This window comes from Xiphophorus hellerii, chromosome 11, assembly GCF_003331165.1.
Source record: "Xiphophorus hellerii strain 12219 chromosome 11, Xiphophorus_hellerii-4.1, whole genome shotgun sequence".
Lineage (NCBI taxonomy): Eukaryota > Metazoa > Chordata > Actinopteri > Cyprinodontiformes > Poeciliidae > Xiphophorus > Xiphophorus hellerii.
Window position 1 is genome coordinate 5,548,487 of NC_045682.1, and position 18,837 is coordinate 5,567,323.

Genomic DNA, 18,837 nt, shown 5'->3' on the forward strand with positions numbered 1-18,837 from the left:
ACTGTTCTGAACGGGTCGTTTTGAGGTATCATGTACAACATGAAACATCCTCTAATGTTGGCTTTTAAAGTGTTTCAAAACACCTCAGAATGGAACGACAGTGAAGTCCAGGCTTCAATGAGGCCTAGAAGCATCAAAACGTTTACGCTTCCTTTTAAAACTTCATGTTTTTATGATGTGAAAGATAAAACTTTGAGAAGCCATTTCCACTTTCACTATTGTTCGCATATGACGACATTCATCCTGCACAATTCGAGCAGAAAACAAATTCATTAGGGGAAAAAATGAAGCATAAATGTGCTATAATAGGATTCACTCCCCCTGAGTTCTTATAGAGAAACAGATGAACTTTAAACAAATCCAATCAAAACTGAAACAAGCTCACAGTTATTTAAGTATGTAAAAGTCTGTCTTACTTTGAGTTTGCAGACAGGAAACCACTGTTACCTTGACGGTGCTGCCAGAGATCAGTATGTTCTCCTCGTTTATGTAGAGGTAGACATGAGAGATGGTGGTGAGGTTGGGCGTGCTCCATTTATCGAAGTTAGCGATGAGCTGGAAGGAGAGGTCGGGCAGCTTGCGGCAGTTTGTGGACAGGACGAAGGAGCAGGAGGCCGGGAGACGCAGCGACGCCCCGTCGAAGGTCCTGAAGACGCCGCCGCCCGATGCCACGCAGTGCTGAGAGCGCCGCGCGAAGCAGCCCCGGACCCCGAATCGCAGAGTGCACTCTTCCTCCGCCTTGCAGCGCCGCGGGTCGCACTGGATCAGGTTCCGCCCGATGCACTGGCAGCGCTTGGTGCAGTCGTTGTTCCAGAACAGCTGTTTGGGCTGAAGGCGAAACATTTTAGACGTTAGCATGAGTTACCATCATGGAAAAAAATATTTCTTCATACAGTAGACTAGGGCTAATTATTGAATTAACTGTCAACTAATTCAACAATCGATTAATCATTAACTGGACTATACAGACTCAAAAATATATACATATAGTTTTTTCAAATCTCATATTTTTTTAGTTTTCTTGCATCTTTAAAATAAGGCAAACAAGAAGCTTAAGTGGATGAATTAAAAATTTAAAAACTGAAGAATGTGACATCATGTTCCGGTACAAGGAGTGAAAATCAGAGGAAAAGCAGCCAAAGTCCAAAGAAAAGCTTAAAAAGCGCCGACACCTGTTGACTATAACCACTTTAAAACTTAGGACGGTTTCTTGGAGGGAAACATGTAGAAATCCAGGGCCGTTTAAAAAGCGTTTCCAGTGGACACTGACCTCGTAGTATTTTCCGTCGGTGTAGCAGCCGCAGTTCTGGGACAGGATGCAGCTCTTGCCGTTGAGCACGTAGCCCAGGTCGCACTGGCAGCCCTCCACGCAGTCCTGGCTGCAGTCCCGCTGGCCGCGGGCGGGGGCGCACTGGGGCGGGCACACCGACATGCAGCTGGAGTAATGGCTGTTCGGAGGACAGCTCTGGACTGGGAGTAGAAACCAGCAGGTTACTCTACAAACTGGGAACAGAAGCTCTTACGGTAAATATGATTATCTTTTGTGATTATTTATTAGATCATCACTGTGGTTCATAAAGTAGATCCCAACATCTGATTGGTTTAACCTTCACAGAAGGTCTCCTTCAGACCAATTAAACGACTGACCAACTGTTAGCCCCGCCCACTGACGTGCCGACCTTCACACCCACAAAATATTTAAATACATAATAAACTACAGTATTATTAAGAAAACATGTGTTTATTAATAAAATATTTAAATATATGCGCATTTTAATACATTATGAAACTATTTGCTTTAAATTTTAATTAATTAACAGATTCAGTTCATTAAATCATTTTCTGTTGATTTAGTGAACTGTGGCCCTCTGGTACTAATCTACAGGAGGGTCAACATAATGGTATTAATGGCTACCATTAATAATATAATGCAAAGCAGCAAAGACTTTATTTAACGTAGAGATAACAAAATCATTTAGATACATGAGCATCAACATCTGTAAAGATCCGTTTTTAGAGTAGAATCCGACTCGGACACTCAGGCTCAGTATTGATTGTTGTAAAGAGCTTTTGTTACATCGACATTTCAGCTCATCAAAAAATTAGAATATCAGAAAAAAATAACATCAGAAAACGATGATTTAACTTATTGACTCAGTTAAGGTCAGAGGTCATGATCCAACAATAAGAAAGGGAGAAAATGGGCTCCATATGAGAGCTTCAAGACCAGAACCACGTCTGACCCAGAAGAACACAAAGATCCATCACATTTACCAAAAAACACCTTGATGGTCACAGAACTCCTGGGAAAATGTTAAGTTTAGGGCTTAAACCTAACTCACCAATCAGAACCAGAGCTTCATACCTATAGTCAAACATGGTGGTGGCAGTATGATGATCTGGGAATCCTTTGCTACTTCACCTTACATGACAGGGTCCAACAATAATCCAAAACAAACCAGCAGGTCAACTACTCAATGGTTCTAAAACACATATGTTGGGGTTTTAGGGTTGTCTAGTCAAAGTAGGCACTGAAATCCAGACAGGCTGTTCACGGTTTGATACTTTCCAAAGTCACATAATTACAACAACTCAGCAAAGAAGAGTGGGACAAAGGTGATGTTAAAGACTCGTTACCAGATCTTTGCGTCAGCTGATCAGGGCGTACTTACTTATTCACAGGACTCTACACTAAAGGGGACCTTTTAAGCAAAATTCACATTTTGCACATTTTTGTTCTTTCTTCTGGGCCTCATCTGCTTCTAAAAACAGTCCAAGTGTTTAAAAAAAAACCCAGTCAGTTGTTTTTTGGTGACTGGAAAATGCAACATCCGGAATGTAATGTAACAAATCAGCAGGCACTGCACCGTTACCTAGCAACCCCAGCAGAGCTACACCCCCCGTCACTTAGCAACCTCTGCAAAGACTGCTGAAAAAGAAAAATGTTTTGTTGTTGACTCACCATCCAGAAACCACTTACTGCATTCTTGCTGGTTGTGCAGGAGGCTCCACTTCTGCTTTTCAAAGATGTACGATTGTATTGTTGCGCATCTGTTTGTAGCCATTTTCATGTCTAAACATTGACTTGGGGGGCTAGCAGCAGATAATTTGGATTTAAAGCAACAGAGGCCTGAAGACATGAAAGGAGTTCACTGGGCAGAACTGAGCACGCTGAAATCTCATTTCCTAAGAATGATTTTGTGCAAAAACATGCAATAAACAAGTTTTGTAGCCCATAGACCGATCCTAACCTGTTCAAGGAAGCATAATAGGTCACCTTTAAAGACTCTTCACCAGTTCTGAGAAACCCACTCATTGTGTTTAGGGGGTGATTATTTTTCTCTACATCAGTGTTTGGGTTAAAACGTAGATGAGATCACTCACCACACGGCGTGTCACTCCTCCAGCCGGTTAAAGGCACACCCTGGATCTGGCAGGTGCTGGCGTAGATCTGCAGCCAGTTACAGATCGTATCCAGAGCTCCTTGATCTAAACAAGTGTCCTGCAGGCAGCTCTGATAAAAGAACGCCGGCGCCACCTTGCTGTGACAGCGTGCAAACGCGCCTCCCCGGTCCACAATCAGCCCACACAGCCTGACGGCCTCCGGCTCCACGAACACGTAGAGTCCGTCCCCGACGTGGAAGCGTATGCCGGTGGCGACTCCGTTCGGCTCGTCCTCGTTATCGCTAATCATGCTGGAGTCGCCCACCATGAGGGGGGCGCTGTTGGGCATGCTCTTCTCCCCGAGCCCGCAGCGTGGACAGGAGTCGCCGCAGCCCACCTGGCAGAAGGTGTCCCTCTCCGCCCAGGTCATGGCCCAGTCCGTGGAGCTCAGCGTGGGCGGGGAGAAGGGCACACCCTGGCAGAGGCCGCAGGAGGCGTTGTAGAGGTCTCTCGGTAAAGTCAAAAGGAGGAGCGTGTTCCAGTCATACGACACCTTCAGGCCGAAATCCGTTTCCAGAACAAGCAGCATCCCCAAGGAAGTGATGTTGACCTTCCCTGGGCCCAGCTTCAAGGGAAGGAACAGGCGCTCCTTGTTGACCTGAGTGACGACAGTACAACTGAGTCGAGTCATTTCCAGCATCAAGTTAGAGTTTCTAATCCCGCTGACTTGCATGTTTTTACAGGTATGTGGGGAACCCCAGGTGATGAATGGACCGACTTCTACAAGAAACTGCAATAAGCAACAGACACTGGGCGAAATCAAGGAAGACCGGTGTGGGTGTGTGTGAACAGCGGCTTAATATGTGGAGGTGCGTCCTCAGATCTTTTGGTTGGTTTGTGAACCCGGTCCAAGTGTCGCTCAGGGTCAGAGTTTCGTCTGAGCCCAATCCAGCCTGATAAAAGATGCCTATTGAAATTAGATCCTTCTTAAGCCAATCAAAGAGGAATTCACCCACACTGCCTGGTTATTCTATCAGCTTGATTAGAAATAACGCGTCCTCTCAAACGCAACAACTGCGACCTTCAGAGAGCAGAAAAAACTGTTAAAATAGGTCAACGTTAATGATCTGGTGTTTGACAGGCGTTCTCAGAAGAACTCAGCAAAGAAAACATTTCAGATTTCTACAAAGATTGCTTAAGCAGAGGCCTATCAGATTTTATTAACTGAATCTACATAAAGTACTAAAGATCACATCGTTGCACAGGGAAAAAAAACTTAATTTCAGCTCAAAGAAGATGATTCCTTCGAGTTGTCAGCTGAAAACTTGCAGTGCAGTAGAGATTTAGAGTTAACTGAGATACTCTTCATTTGTGGTAAAGATTCTGCACACTGACAGTAGTTGATCCTGATCTGTTATACATAGTTCCCACAAGTCTGAATCAGAAGGAATCCATGCCACTGAACCGCCATCTTGGTGGGCAAGCACAGCTCAAAGTGATGGTGAACCACGGCTTTGAGTCCAACAAAAACAAAGTACTCAAAAATTGTAATCGAGTAGTGGTTGAAATGTACCTATATTATTTATAAATTAGAAATGAACGAGACGAGAGTTAGTTCCAAGCTTGCATCTCCAAAGCAACTGTCATGACAGTTAGTTACAGAAAGCTACCAAGATGGCTGTCAGCTACAAAGTTCCCAGAAGTATGATGTCAGATAAGAACTGTGTATTGATGCATTTTCTGAATAGGAGCACAAGTTTGAAATCATTGTTGACTTTGTCAAACAAGTTCAAATCACTTCACGCTTCTGGCATCATTCCACAACAGAATTGGTGTTGTTGACGCCGTTGCTAGGTGTCATTAACCCCGTTGCTAGGTGTGACGTTGTCTTCTAGAGAGTGTGATTGTTTCCTTTTCTACTTCTTGTTTTCTTGTGGTTGGCAAACAACTTAATGGAGCATTACTGCCACCAACTGGTAAGGACTGTGAACCTTACCATAGTCTTTTTATAGCATATGAGTCTAAAAAAGTCTCACATCCTATCATTCAAATGACAGTCTTAAAAAATAAAATATGGCCTCGTATCTTTTACTGAAATAAATCCATAGGTCTAGTTATGACCATAATTGGTTGATACACCAAACAAAATGAGATTTAAAAAAATAAATACACCCCCAGTAACCAGCGTGAACTGATCATAAAATCTAGACTGGATTAAGAAAGTGAGTCATGATGATGAACTGATACCAAATTGAATTCACTGACACACAGCCATGCCTGCCGATGGCAGAGCTCTATCTGTTTTATGGAGAATCTTTCTCCTTTCTGTCAGTCTTTTCCACTTAAGACACACTTAGACCAACTAAAGGTCCTCCTCTCTACTCCTCTAACAGTTTGTCACATTAAAAAGTTCTCTTGAGATGTTTATGAATTACTTTTGTCTTATTGAGGTAAAAGTTTATAAAAAGAACATTTTTCCTAAAATCCCATTGCTAGGAGCTACTTTTAGTCTCAGTATTCCTTATGAATGAGCCCAGGTGTTTAAGCATAATCCAAAAATCCCTTACAGAGTTGAGTTTAGGACTCTGGGAAGGCCATTTGAGAACCTTTGTCCATTTAAAACCAGTTTGGGTCGGTGTTTGGAATCATGCCAAAGTGCTTAAGTAGAAGAGAAATGGACTTCTCGTGTTTCTTGCTATGTTTCACCTCTGATCCAAAAGGCTTCTTCGGTTCTGAACATCTAACTGCCCCATTAAAGCCCCATTAGTGACCTTATTTGACCTATTAGTGAGATTGTGCAGTTTCGTCCAAACATCTTAGTTTTCTCTGGTCATTGTTGGGACTCGGTAAAAGAATGAAAAATATGCAAAATATCCAAAGAAAAACCTTCAGCAAGAAAGAAAAAACTATTGATTAGGCTATTCCTAATCCTATTGAGGATTACATGTAATCCTCCTATTGATTGGAGGATTACATTAAGGCTGGACGATACGGCTGAAAGACAAATCAAGACAATTACAGTTTTTTGTTTTAAATAGCTGAAACACTTCCAATCTGGTGGTGTGACCTTTCCTGTTTTATTCAGTTTTCACTTCATGCTGTTGTAAATTTTTATACAGTTATAAACAGCTGTTGCGCCAGTTACTCTGCAGGTTGTTGCTAGGTAACCGAAGTTAGGGGGAGGGAGTCTTGAAACTGTTACTCAATAAGTTGTTGCTAGGTAACCAAAGAGTGAGTGAGTTATGCTACCTACTTTTCTTAGCTAGCCTTAGGAGGTTGAGCGGCTAGGTTTTGCTCTGCCTAAATCTCCCAGAATGCTGTGCGGTTCTAAATTTGAATTTGTTATATATATATATATAACAAATTGATATTGATCAAGTATCTATCAAGATTTAGATTGTTGATTTATTGTCCAGCCTTTGGTTACACCACCGTCCCTCTTGCAACAACATGAAAAAGGTCAAAGGTTATACTGTACAGCTGTCTGTGTACTTACAGTTACAGTGTTTTTATAGCTTCGAGAAACCTCCACCTCGTATTCGTAGACCTCCAGCATGAAGCCCCTCACCCAGATGGCCTGCCCTGTGTCTCGTTCCTCATTGCGAACCGCCAGTTTAAACCGAGGAAAAACTCCACTTGTCCCCGCCGGCTCTCTGCGCCTACAAACGGTGGTGGCCATCTTGAGAGTACAGGAGCTCTGAAGCTCAAACGGCACGCCGGTGAATGCCTGAAAATGGCCGTAACCTGCGGCCACACACAGGGCCTCGGTGCGTGGCTGGCAGAAGTACAGGCCGTCGTTCTCCTGGCAGTACTCCTCGGGGTGGCAGGGTGTGAGCTGACAGTAAGCGCTGTTGTCGGAGCCGTTGCAGTAGCAGCGCTCCTGGCATTCCCAATCAGTCCAGAAAGTCTGGTTGGTGGCCACCTGGTGGCCGTGGTACATGCAGCCGCAGTCGCTCCGGGCCACGCACAGGCCGTCCCGCATCGCAAAGCCTTCTTCACATTGGCAGCCTTCCTGGCAAGGCAGAGGGCACGGCTCCTCGGGCTCATCCAGGTTGGTGCAGGTCAAAGGGCAAGCGGTGGTGCATTCCTCAAAATGGCTGTTCTCTGGACAAGGAAGAGCTGATGGGGAGGCAGGATAGAGGCAGAAAAAGAGAGAGAGAGAGATAGGTTTTAAAAGCAAAGCCTGTCTTTTGAATCAGCTGGAACAGAAAATCTAGAAACTAAGACAATTTATTATGAGCCATTGTAGAAAGAAAAATACTGAAAAAAAAAATTCCGCCAAAAAAACTCAACTAAAACATTTTCTAGAAAAAAAACACAAAAACTTTTGCAAATGTTCAGAATTTGCAAAAGTCAAAAATTTCTGACTTTTGATACTAAGACTCAGAACATTTCTGACATTATTCTAAAAATGCTAGTTTTATTTTTGCTAAGTTTTGACTTTTCACTCTAAGAAATCTTTTGTTCTAGAACAGAACAATCTAAGAAATTTCCTTGTTTTTTCTGGAAAATTTGAAAATTTAGGAGACACACTGAAAAACACAAACTCTTACCAACTATTTCTGTCTAGTTTCCAGTGCAAATATCTTGGTAATCTTGAAATAAGACAAAACGAACTTACAAGTAACATGTCAGCAAGATATAGGAGCTTGTTTAAATCAGCTTACACTGACTGAAAAGTACTAGCTCCACCAGCACTGGTACTTTTTTAAATCAGTGTTAAGATCTGGCAGCGTGGAAGAGGACAGTAGCTGATTTTCAGACCTTTACAAAGGTAGACAAGATCTGTGGATAAGATCGGTTTTACATTTAAGCATCAGCCGATTACTAATATTAATTTTACAAAATGAAGGAAATCTGGGCTGATTTATTGGTGTACCCCCATTTAAACGCTTTAAAATGAAAAAGCTACTGTCAGGCTAAAATATCTGGTAACAGTTGTAGATAGTAGCTTCCATCACGGTCTACAAAAAGCAAAATTTTCATATCTTCTAATTATGGGCAGAGAAAAAAAACTATATTTTGGAGTTCTGGATCAAAATTTGTCTCTTCTACCTTTTACAGTTTGGATTATCTTAAGCCAGTTAGTGACCATCCTTCTTGAACAGTGAGCTTGATGTTTGCTTTTTACCTCCCCTACTAAAGATTGTGTGTAAGAAGAAATGGAAACACTGTGACATTTAGCATACAAAGCAGAGGGAAATCCCCATGAAGAATGATCTCCTTCATGTAAAGCAATATATACTCACGGCAGTTGGTCGCACTCCTCCAGGAGGCGAGGGCCACTTGGGCATCCTGGCAGGCTGTGGCGTACGCCTGCAGAGAGGAGCAAAGGGCCGACCGGTTTCCTTCCCTAATGCACATGTTGTACAGGCAGTTCCTGAAGAACGGCGAAGGGTTGACCACCGAGTGGCAGGCCAGGAAGGAGCTGTTCCCCGGGTCGTTGATGTTTCCACACATCCAGGGACTCTGGTAAAGGCGAAGGTCTGTGCACATGCGATACAGGTCGTCGCAGTCCCCGTTGCATGTAAGGTCGTCTGCAATGGATTTCCATCCCTCTGTGAACTGTTCGGTATTTTCAGCCAGGCGCCCGTTGGGCAGGCGCAGGTCGTCCGTGGCGTTGCTGTTGAAGACGCCGCATAAGCCACAGGTAACGTTGTAGAAGATGGTGGAGAGGGAGATGTTCAGGAATCCCTGGCGGGTGTAGTGGACACGGAGTAGACCTCTGGACTCCACCACGGTCGCATTTCCTGGTGCCCTGTAGATCATCATGGTCTCCATTGGATGGATGAACGGCAGAACAACCGATTCGCCATTCACCTGCGCCACAAATCAATCAATCAATCAATCAGTCAAATTTATTTGTATAACCCAGTTCAGCAACAAGGCTGACAACAACGTGCTTTACTTCATAAAAACTGGTTCCGGTTCTGGGGACGCAGAGTAGAACCAGAACCAGAGGACCTGAGAGATCTGGATCCAACAGCAGCAGATCTTTAAGCCGTTCAGTGATTTATAAACTAACAGTATTTTGAAGTCTCTTCTCTCAGTGAAGGACTGTAGAGCTGGGTGATGTGATCTATCTTCCTGGTTTTAGTCAGAACTCCAGCAGCAGAGTTCTGGATCAGCTGCTGCTGGACCTTTGCTTTGTTAATCAGACCTGTGAAGACGCTGCTACAGTAATCATGCCACTAAAGAGAAACACCTGGATGAGTTTCTCTCATGCTGAGACATTAGTCCTCTGATCCTGGAAATGTTCTTCAGGTGATAGAAGGCCGACTATGGAATCGTCTTTATGTGTCTCTGAAGGTTCAAACCCAGATTTCAGCCTGATCTCTAGTTTCCAGCTGTAGTAACTGAAGCTGTATGTTCCTCTAAAATTATTCCTCTTTAGGTCCAAAGATAATAACTTCAGTTTTGTTTCACAAAGGTTACAAAAACGGAACAGAAAGATACTAATAAAAAGTGACAATACCAACCTTTACCGTATCAAAATCTGTACCACCCATCTGTGCCTCCAGGTTAGCTACGGTTACTATCACAGGTCTCTTCCAAGTGGGACCTTTGTTCACGAGCCGCCTGCCAATCTTCACCTCCACCACTGACCCGTTAGCCGGTACCGGACCACACAGCTTCAGCAAGTAGTAGGAGCTGTCATCCGGAAACAGCAGGAAGGTGCCATCAAAGCTGGATGTCACCGAGTTCTGGGTGACCGAACAAACTCCCTCCCTCCGAGGGTAACAGCCCAGCAAGCCCAGCTCGGCCACACACACCTCGCCCTCCTTGCAGGACTCATTGAAACAGGAGACTTCCCCGGCAAACCCGCATGTGCAGCGGAGGGAGCAGTCGCCTTCCTCCCCGCCGGGGCCGGCCCAGAACGTGTGGTTGAGCGGGTAATAAAGGTCGTTGTGTTCGCAGCCGCAGTCGTCCTGCTGCACGCAGCGGTTGCTGCTGAGGACGTAGCCGGGTTCGCACTGGCAGCCCTCGGTGCAGGGGTGAGCGCAGTACAGGGGCGCGGTAAGGTCCGAGCAGGAGGCCGGACACGCAGTGGTACACACTTCATAATGGCTGAACTCCGGACAGGACATAGCTGGGAGCCAATGGGATGAGAGAAAATATGTAAGATGAGGCAGAATGGAGGAAAAACAAATGTGGGACTGAAACGGCTAATCGTTTCAGTCCCACATTGAAACGGCTAATTGTGATTAATTTTTTATTAAAATAGTTGTCAACTAATTTAGTAATCAATTAATTGTTAACTGTACAAAAAGTAGATAAATTTTGCATTTAAGATTAAAACTTTCTATGAAAAAACAGATGATCCAACTTAAAAAAATGATTTAATTTGTTACATAGAATCAAATTAAGTTTATCCAACCAATATAAGCTAGACAAAAGTAAACAAAGTAAGTTTGACAAACTTAATTTTATTATATGTAAGAATTAAATAATTTTTTTAAGTTGGAGGCCCATTCTCTTTTTTCAGTGTTCTAGCAGAACTCAAGTGGCAATTTTAGCTTCTTCTGTAATAAAATCTCCTATTGAACACCTTTTTCTATCCAATTATTAATTTGTTAATCAAAAAAATCAGCACTACACTGCATTGATGTTAAGTCAAGCAGAAACAGCTGAGCTTTTCACACGTAAGAAGTATTTTTTAGCTGCAGATGCATCCTTTGCAGCTCGCTTAAGGAATGCAGTTATTGCATTGTAGGCAATAAAATGTTAATTTGCTTATTTAAAAAAATGAATTGAATTACTTATCTGTCTTTTTATGTATTTTTATTTTTGTATAAGATATTGTAAGTGGTAAATTATTAATTTTTAAAATCCGATTAATTGATTAATCATCAGAATAATCTATGAATTGCCAGATTATTTAATAGAATAATTGATTCATAAAGTAATCGTTAACTGCAGGCCTAACCAAATGCGTACAGCGTCTCACCACAGAATGTGCGCGTTCTCCAGGGTCGTATTGTGACTCCAAGGGCCTGACATGCTAAAGCGTAGGCCTGGATGGCGTAGCACAGCGTGGTGATGTTATCCCTGTTGCTGCACATATCATACACACAGCTATATACAAATGCCGTGGGGTCCACCACCGCTCTGCAGTCTCGAAAGGGTCCGTCGGTTTTGTTTATAAGCCCGCAGTAGTCCGAGCGAAAGTACATGGCTTCTGTAACGGGGTCGCAAACGCTGCAGTTCTGAGCACAGCCATCGGTGCACCTCCAGTCGGTGTCTTCTGCTCGCCAGCTGCCTCCCAACTCCACCACGCTTTCCGCAAGAGAGCCGTCCGGAAGCACGGGATCGTCTGCAGGGTCGTCGTTGTAGTTTCCGCAAAGGCCACAGGTGTTGTTGAAGTAGGAGCTTGGTAAGGAGATGGAGGCGTAGTGCTGGCCGTCGTAGGTCACCAGCAGTCCAAAGTCTGTTTCTAAAGCAACAGCAACTCCAGACTGGTAGACTTTTACGGCACCAAGCTCCAGTTGGACTGGCAATGTCTTCATCAAGCCGTCCACCTAAAGAAAGAAACTCTGTTCAATTCTGAGAAGACAGAAATGACTCAGACTGCTTCAGTTTGATACCGAAAAAACAGACAGTCGCTGCATTTCCATTGACCATATAGTTATGCAAATTGGAATTACGAAAATAAATTTGCTTTATAAAAACAAACCAATTTCAAAAAACAATGTTTTTTCAATATTGGTTTCATTCTGTGGTTTTTCATCAGTATTGAAATTGGTTTGTTTTGCCAAAGTTCAATGGAAACATTTTTTTTTTTGCATCTCATGAGTCGTAATCAACAACCGATGTTACTACAGGCAAAAATGACAAAGAAGACGACAGAAAGTGGTAGGAGGATGATGGCACAGCATGTTTTATAATAACTTATTCTGCGAACAAAATTATTAATGTGACTTTAATTGCATTTCTTATTTAAATTGCAAAATAGTTTTTCGACATTTGCGGAATATCAACAATGTTCTGCACATATATGTAATGGAAACGCAGCTTTTCCGGGGTTAGGAAAACTCGCAAAATCTCTAGAGATCAAACGTGAGTTCAGAGTAAACAAACATGGCCGACTGGGAAGAAGCTGGCGATAGCTTGTGAACTCTGTTTAACGGAGAAAAAACAATAAAGATGTCTTCAGGACATATTGGTGCGCCTTGGTAGTTGTTTTGTCTGCAGTATTTTGGATTCCCTTCCATGTTGCCTTCACCTCGCTTTCTGATTGGCTAAACACATGCTGCAATATCAGGCCAAGACAATCCAACATGTTGAATATCCCCAAATTTAGATCATCGTTCCGAAAGGACTAGACTACTCCTAACACACAACACACAAGGCAGGAATATCGCCAAAGATTATCTTAAGACCATCACAATAACTGGAGCATCCTTAAGATTATGGGAGCGGAAAAATTGGGACAAAAATAGGCATAAAAAATCTTTCAAAAACACTGTCACTGCACTGTTTTTCTCACCTGGACATTTCCCAAACTGCTTTTAGGTATCATCACTCTATGGCCGTAGACCTCCACCGTCACGTCTCGTAACCAGGACACCGTGGTAACGCCGCGATTTTCGTTTTTGGCCTCCACGCTGAAGAAGGGCAGTCCTACTATCTCCCAGCACGGCCGGGCCAGCAGGTAGGAGCAGGTGCCTTGGAAGTGGTAGAGGAAGCCATCAAAGGTGTGATAGTGAGGGTCTCCAAATACCACGCAGGTGCTGGTGCGCGTAGGCTGGCAGTAAAAGGCCCCATCCTGCTGCTCGCAGTTCTCAAACTGTCCACATGGGGCCTCCAGGCACTGAACCTCGTTATTTATGTCAAGACATCGGCAGCGCTGGGAGCACTGGTCAGACATCCAAAAGATCTCCCCTCGTCTGTAATACCGTCCTGAAAAAGGTGAAGCACAAATCACACAAGAAATGTGAGATTTCATGTGTGAAGATTCTTCAAAGATTTAGGCTCACTACAGATCAGCAGGAAAAAACTCTCAGTGATGTCAAGACTAAAGTAACAACAGACACGCGTTTGAGGTTCAGACTTACCGTTGTAGCTGCAGCCGTTGGCAGGATCTATCAGTTCGGTGTCAACACGGAAAAACCAGCGTCCAGGAATATTTACGTTGGTCGTCTGTTCGATGTTCACCACATCGTTTGACCGGGATCCCGGTAGGTTGAAGAAGTGACCGATATCGCCTCCATTAAAACCTGCCTGAAAGTTTGGAAAGGTGTCAGCCATGTTGATGACGTCGTTTCTGGACTAATCGGACGATCTTCGTAGAATACCTGAGCCGTCGTTCCACCGAGTCCCGTCAGAGGATCTCCCCCGCTGGCCGTTCCTGTGCTCCATGTAATTTCCCCGTAGTTGAACATGCTGAAGAAAGCTGCGCCATCTGAGATCAGTACAGTCTGGAAAGTGTTCACCTGCCAATTCAATGAGAAATATTTTAAAAATAAAGAAATTAGAGAGCAGAAGGTGATGGTACTTTGCAGTGGGATAAACAGTGAAAATCACAGTAGAAGGGCTGTTTTACATCTTATCTGTGCAACAGACTGAAGTTTGTTCATGCAAATAATAAATCATCACGCTCTAGGGTTACCTGTGAAGTCCACAAGGCTCTGTGCTTGGACCATTTCATATGATGCATATGCTTGGAAAAATCATCAGGCCACATGGGATATATTTCCATCACTATGCTGATGATACTTAGCTGTACCGACCCATAAAACCCAAATGAATCCAATCCATTCGGTAAACTACAGGCATGTCTTGAGGACATTAAAGCCTTGATGAATATAAAGATTCTCCTTTTGAATTCTGACAAGACAGAAGTTGTTGTTATGGGACCAGAACCTCTGAATAAAAACCTGCTTAGTCAATCACTTGAACTTAGTAAAAATAAAGGATATATCATTTAAATTACATATTAAACAAGTTTCAAAGAATTCCTTATTTCATCTCTGGAATATTGTCAGAAAGGACCGTTCAGTATTCTCCTCAGACTCTCCTTCGGATGGTTGCTGCTACTGAGCCTGGCTCTGGTTCTGCTGGAGTTTTCTTCCAGTTAAAAGGGAGATTTTTCTCTCCACTGTCGCTACATGCATGCCTCAGCTGTCTTCAGTATATATTTTATGTAATTTCGATATGCTACAATAAATGACCAAATCATAGTTGAGTGTACCGGCGTGGTCTGGCTCCCTCCGTAGAAGGTGACCTGGTGCCACGTTGCCATAAAGACCCAGGTGGCTGTGAAGCTGGGCATGTTTTTGAAGTGCCTGCGGACATCCTGCGTCGCCCTCTCCAGCAGTACGGGATCGGTGGTCTCTCTGTAGTAGACATCTCCACGGATGCCGTTGTGCACATCTGCCCATAGCGGAGCAATGAAAGACCTGCTGTCGCTCAGAGGGAAAGCCTCAGGCGTGAACTGGCTAACCTGAACGTTGAAGGAGATCACGCCGTTGTTGTTGACCTGCAAAAAGAACGGGAAGTTATCCTAACTGAGTGTCGTACGTGAGGAGACGAGTGGATTTCAGATGGAGGGCTTACATAGATGGAACGGTAGGGGGCGTTGAAGAAAATGAAGGGAATGAGCAAAGGAATTTCAACTGAACTCCCGTCATCCATCTTCGGAGTTTCAAGATCCCGATGAGCCGGTCCATATGGGTACAAAAGATCCTGAGTAAGAGCTGGAAAGAGTATAAATAAAAAGTTTATATCACCTTTACTGCAAAAATGTAAAGACTTACCAAGTATTCTTGGTCTAGTTTCTAGTGCAAATACCTTAGTAAACTTGAAATAAGACAAAACTAACTTAAAAGTAGCTTTTTAGCAAGATGTAGGAGCTTGTTTTAAGCCAATACTTCCATAATATTGACTATGACAAATTATTTTACTTCTAACAACACATTTTTCCTATCAGTGGAACTAGTAGTTTTTTATCAATTTTGAGGAATTATTGACTTTAAAAGAGCTTTTATATCTTAGCTCATAAACTTAATTTTCCGTTATTTCAAGTGTACTAAGATATTTGCACAAGAAACTATGACATTGTGTTTCTGTAGAGTTTACTAAGCAGCATAAGAAACTTTGTTTTATTGCAATATTTAGGACAGGTCAGTACCTCTGGTTTGTGCAAAAACGCTTAAGAGTTGGAGCAGCGTGAGTGGACAGCAACGTCTGACCATCCTAAAATAAGGAAAGAAAAAGGGAGATGAGGAGAGAGATTATATTGAAGTCATGTTACTTAATCGGTGTTGCCTTTCCCTCAAAGCTAATGGAAATGTGGGGAGATGTGAGTCATAGGACATCTTCTCATAAACCAGAGCATTTAACAAAGCGGAGAGGAGGGGGAACCATCCAACCAGCGCCACGTTGCTTCTTTAAGATCAGGCTCCCAGGTCTCCCATGAGGCTTTCTCAAAAGGCCCCATTATGCATCTCGGAACAATGTCCAAGGATCACATTTGCCTTGGGTCTCATGTGAGCCAACATTGGTAGACCTGGGGTCCTCTGTGCACCCGGGTTCCCGGCAGCTGCGGAATCCGGCCCGGAGCTGTGAAGCGGCTCAGGACCTCATTACTACCTCTGTTTGGGATCCATCCATGCTGTGTTGGCTAGGAACAAGAGTGTAAACACAGGGGCACTAATGGCTTTAAGTGAGAAGGTTTCAGGTGCCAAGGACCTCGCAGTGATCTGCTGGGACTGTTCAGTGTCAGGCTTGGCAAGTTTCCCATTGGTAAAGCCGGATGCACAGCCAACTTGGCAGATTTTGCTGTCACCATATACGAAGCTTTAAACTCCTGTGATCAAACTCCTAAAGGTGCTGCATGTAATGTCGGTAATGGACCGGTGGACCACAGCAAACATTACGGGTCGTTCTGCCTCACTGGGAAGTCTGCTGAAACGGTTTCAAAAGGGACCAACCTTTAAGGTTGGTCCCTTTACGGTTGACTCAGTACTTCATTCATCTCTGATGCCTTCCGTCTAGTGATGGGATGCGCTTAAAAGTTTTGATTTAGTTAGCTGGAGGTGTGTAATTTATTTATCCCATTTTAATCAAACCATATATCAACAAAATAAGCAACATTTTCAATTCAATTATCTTTTTTGCTGCTAACTTATTAAATATATAGATATATGGGTTCAACAACAAAGATATTTATAGTTTTAATCAGTTCTTAAGGTTCTTCAACCATCAAACTGATGCAAAGAAACTCCTGATCATTCATGGAACGTCTTTAGAAATGTGGACTGTGGACGCTGACATTAGCATTAGCGTCTGTGCTGCTGCAGCTTGTTTAGCATTGAGATGCTATTTTAGGCTTGAAATAGCTTCGCTGATGGGCTAGCTCCTTTTAGCACAACTTGAACAAAACAATAGTATTTTCCAGCAGCCAGAATCAGAAATTTACGCCCAGTGGTAAAAAGAAGCAGATTCATCGTCGTCCATCGCTCATGTTAGCAGATGTCGCTTGCGCATCAGATTTATGGATGTACCAGAAACATAAACACAAACGTTCCGGCCAGAAAAAAAATTTGATCAATTATGTTCAAAATTTTAATGCGTTAAAATTAAAAAAAATTAACTGCGCTGCTGCTTAGGGAGAAGTCCTTAATCTACTGTTACTATTGCGCTACGTGGCTGCTTACATAGAACTACGGTTATTTAAGCTGCATCCCACCAGCCATATTTAGTCCGCTTTAGTCCAGTTCCAGTCCGTTTGCCTGGAAAGTCCGGTTCGCTTGGGGGAGGTTTTAACACTAGTCAAACTCTGGTCCTATAATACTCCGTCTGGGTAATTACAACCAAATTAAACTGGTTAGTCTAGCGCTAGAGGGAGAAATGGCTCGTAGTCTTTATCCAGTGACAAAACATAAATCCTCCAACTGCTAAAATCTGATTTTGTTTGCATTTTGTGAAGAAGGAAGTTGCTCTCAGTATCTTCTTCAGAAATGTTTGTGTCGTTCCCTTCAGTGGTTCTTGGTGCAGTCAGGAACCACCTGGCTGCAGCTGCTTTTCTATTGAGCATAAAATAGCACAAGTTAACATTTTAAAAATAAATTTACTGGGATGAAGTGGATTTTTGGCCGTATCAAAGTTGGTTTATTGTGCAAAACTGCAATGCAAACATTTTTTCTCACATAACATGAGTCACATGAACAACTGTATGTTGCCGCTGGTGGAAACCACAAAGAAGAACACAACAGTTGGAGGATTATGTTTTTACTTATTGTGTGAACAAATTTATTCACGTGTGACTTTTTAATTGTGTTTCTTATTCAAATGAAACAAAACAATTACAAAATTGTGCTTTTTCAACATTAGCAGAATATTTGTAATGGAAACGCAGCAAGTTAGGCAAGAAGAAAAAAGTACTTTTGAAACGTTTTAGTACATTTGAAATATGTCAAAACTAACTCATAAGTAACTTTTCAGCCAGGCTTAAATCAGTAATTCTTGAATATTGACAAAAAAGTACCAGTTCCAGTTTCACATTTTTAAAAAAATCTGCCAGTAGAACCAGAACCTTTTGAAAATAAGCTCAAAATGACATTTGTTGTGAATTGGCTCTATGTAACTAAACTAAACTGAATAAATGCATCTGTTTGACATGATTTTCTCCATATCGTTCTGATCACTCCTGTCTGTAGCTAATCTCTGCAGACTGATTGTTAAATTGTGCTCAGGTGTGCCAGAGTTAGTGCGCTCTGCTGATAGAGATCTGCTGTGATGTCATCGGCCTCTCATCACACATCAACAGAAACATCATCGCTTCGCCTCGCCATCTCATCTAAGTAAAGCAAAATATTTAAAATAAAAGACAGTTTTATCTGAAAGGCTGCATATTGGACTCTTTTGGCATCAAATAAGCAGATTCCTCCAGACTAAGGGTGCCAGAATGAGGCCCCTGACTGCTGTGACAAAAAACCTTAATGGCACAAGCTTGGTTTTCCAGCTCAAGTTAGCCAAAGAAAATGATTTTACAGAGCTTTTTTTACAAAGTAAAGTCAATTTAAAACCCTCTAAAAGTGGAAGGTATGAGACTAAGTACTTATTTTCTGCATTAGTTAAATTACATAGTCACAGTGTTTTTTACTCAAGAGCAAGATGATTTTCCATTTATTTTGCTGAGAATAAAATCCAGACAAAAATGGTGGAAAACAGTCGACATTTAGGATGTTTGCAGATTTGAAACTCGCCCCCTGAACCCCTTTTTTTTTTTTTTTTTACAGGAATCAGACTTCTTTGCTTTATCAAAATATTACATTTTGTTTACGTTTGTTCAAGCTAGAGTGAAAACATTTTGCAAAAAAATTAAAAAATAAACTATCAGTTTTTTCAAATAAAATCATAAACAAAGCTACAGTTTGTGACCCTCAATCACTTTCAACTTGACTGACTCGGTGAAAATTTGGACGCCTCTGTTTTCGATTGGAAATCTGA

General features: G+C 42.6%; 1 protein-coding gene across 1 annotated transcript in view; it reads right to left on the reverse strand.

Moving 5' to 3' along the window:
- The window catches only part of tecta (tectorin alpha), a 36,494-nt gene that overhangs the window by 11,757 nt on the left and 5,900 nt on the right, over nt 1–18,837 (reverse strand). The window contains exons 2-14 of the mRNA XM_032575493.1: nt 15,515–15,579; nt 14,941–15,080; nt 14,576–14,863; nt 13,680–13,817; nt 13,440–13,605; nt 12,872–13,284; nt 11,333–11,903; nt 9,864–10,474; nt 8,634–9,204; nt 6,881–7,503; nt 3,385–4,042; nt 1,271–1,470; nt 448–828 (exon numbers count right to left, since the gene is read on the reverse strand). Of these exons, the coding sequence (XP_032431384.1) occupies nt 448–828; nt 1,271–1,470; nt 3,385–4,042; nt 6,881–7,503; nt 8,634–9,204; nt 9,864–10,474; nt 11,333–11,903; nt 12,872–13,284; nt 13,440–13,605; nt 13,680–13,817; nt 14,576–14,863; nt 14,941–15,080; nt 15,515–15,578 (4,824 nt within the window). The 5' untranslated portion in view covers nt 15,579. The remainder of the gene's footprint in view (nt 1–447; nt 829–1,270; nt 1,471–3,384; nt 4,043–6,880; nt 7,504–8,633; nt 9,205–9,863; nt 10,475–11,332; nt 11,904–12,871; nt 13,285–13,439; nt 13,606–13,679; nt 13,818–14,575; nt 14,864–14,940; nt 15,081–15,514; nt 15,580–18,837) is intronic.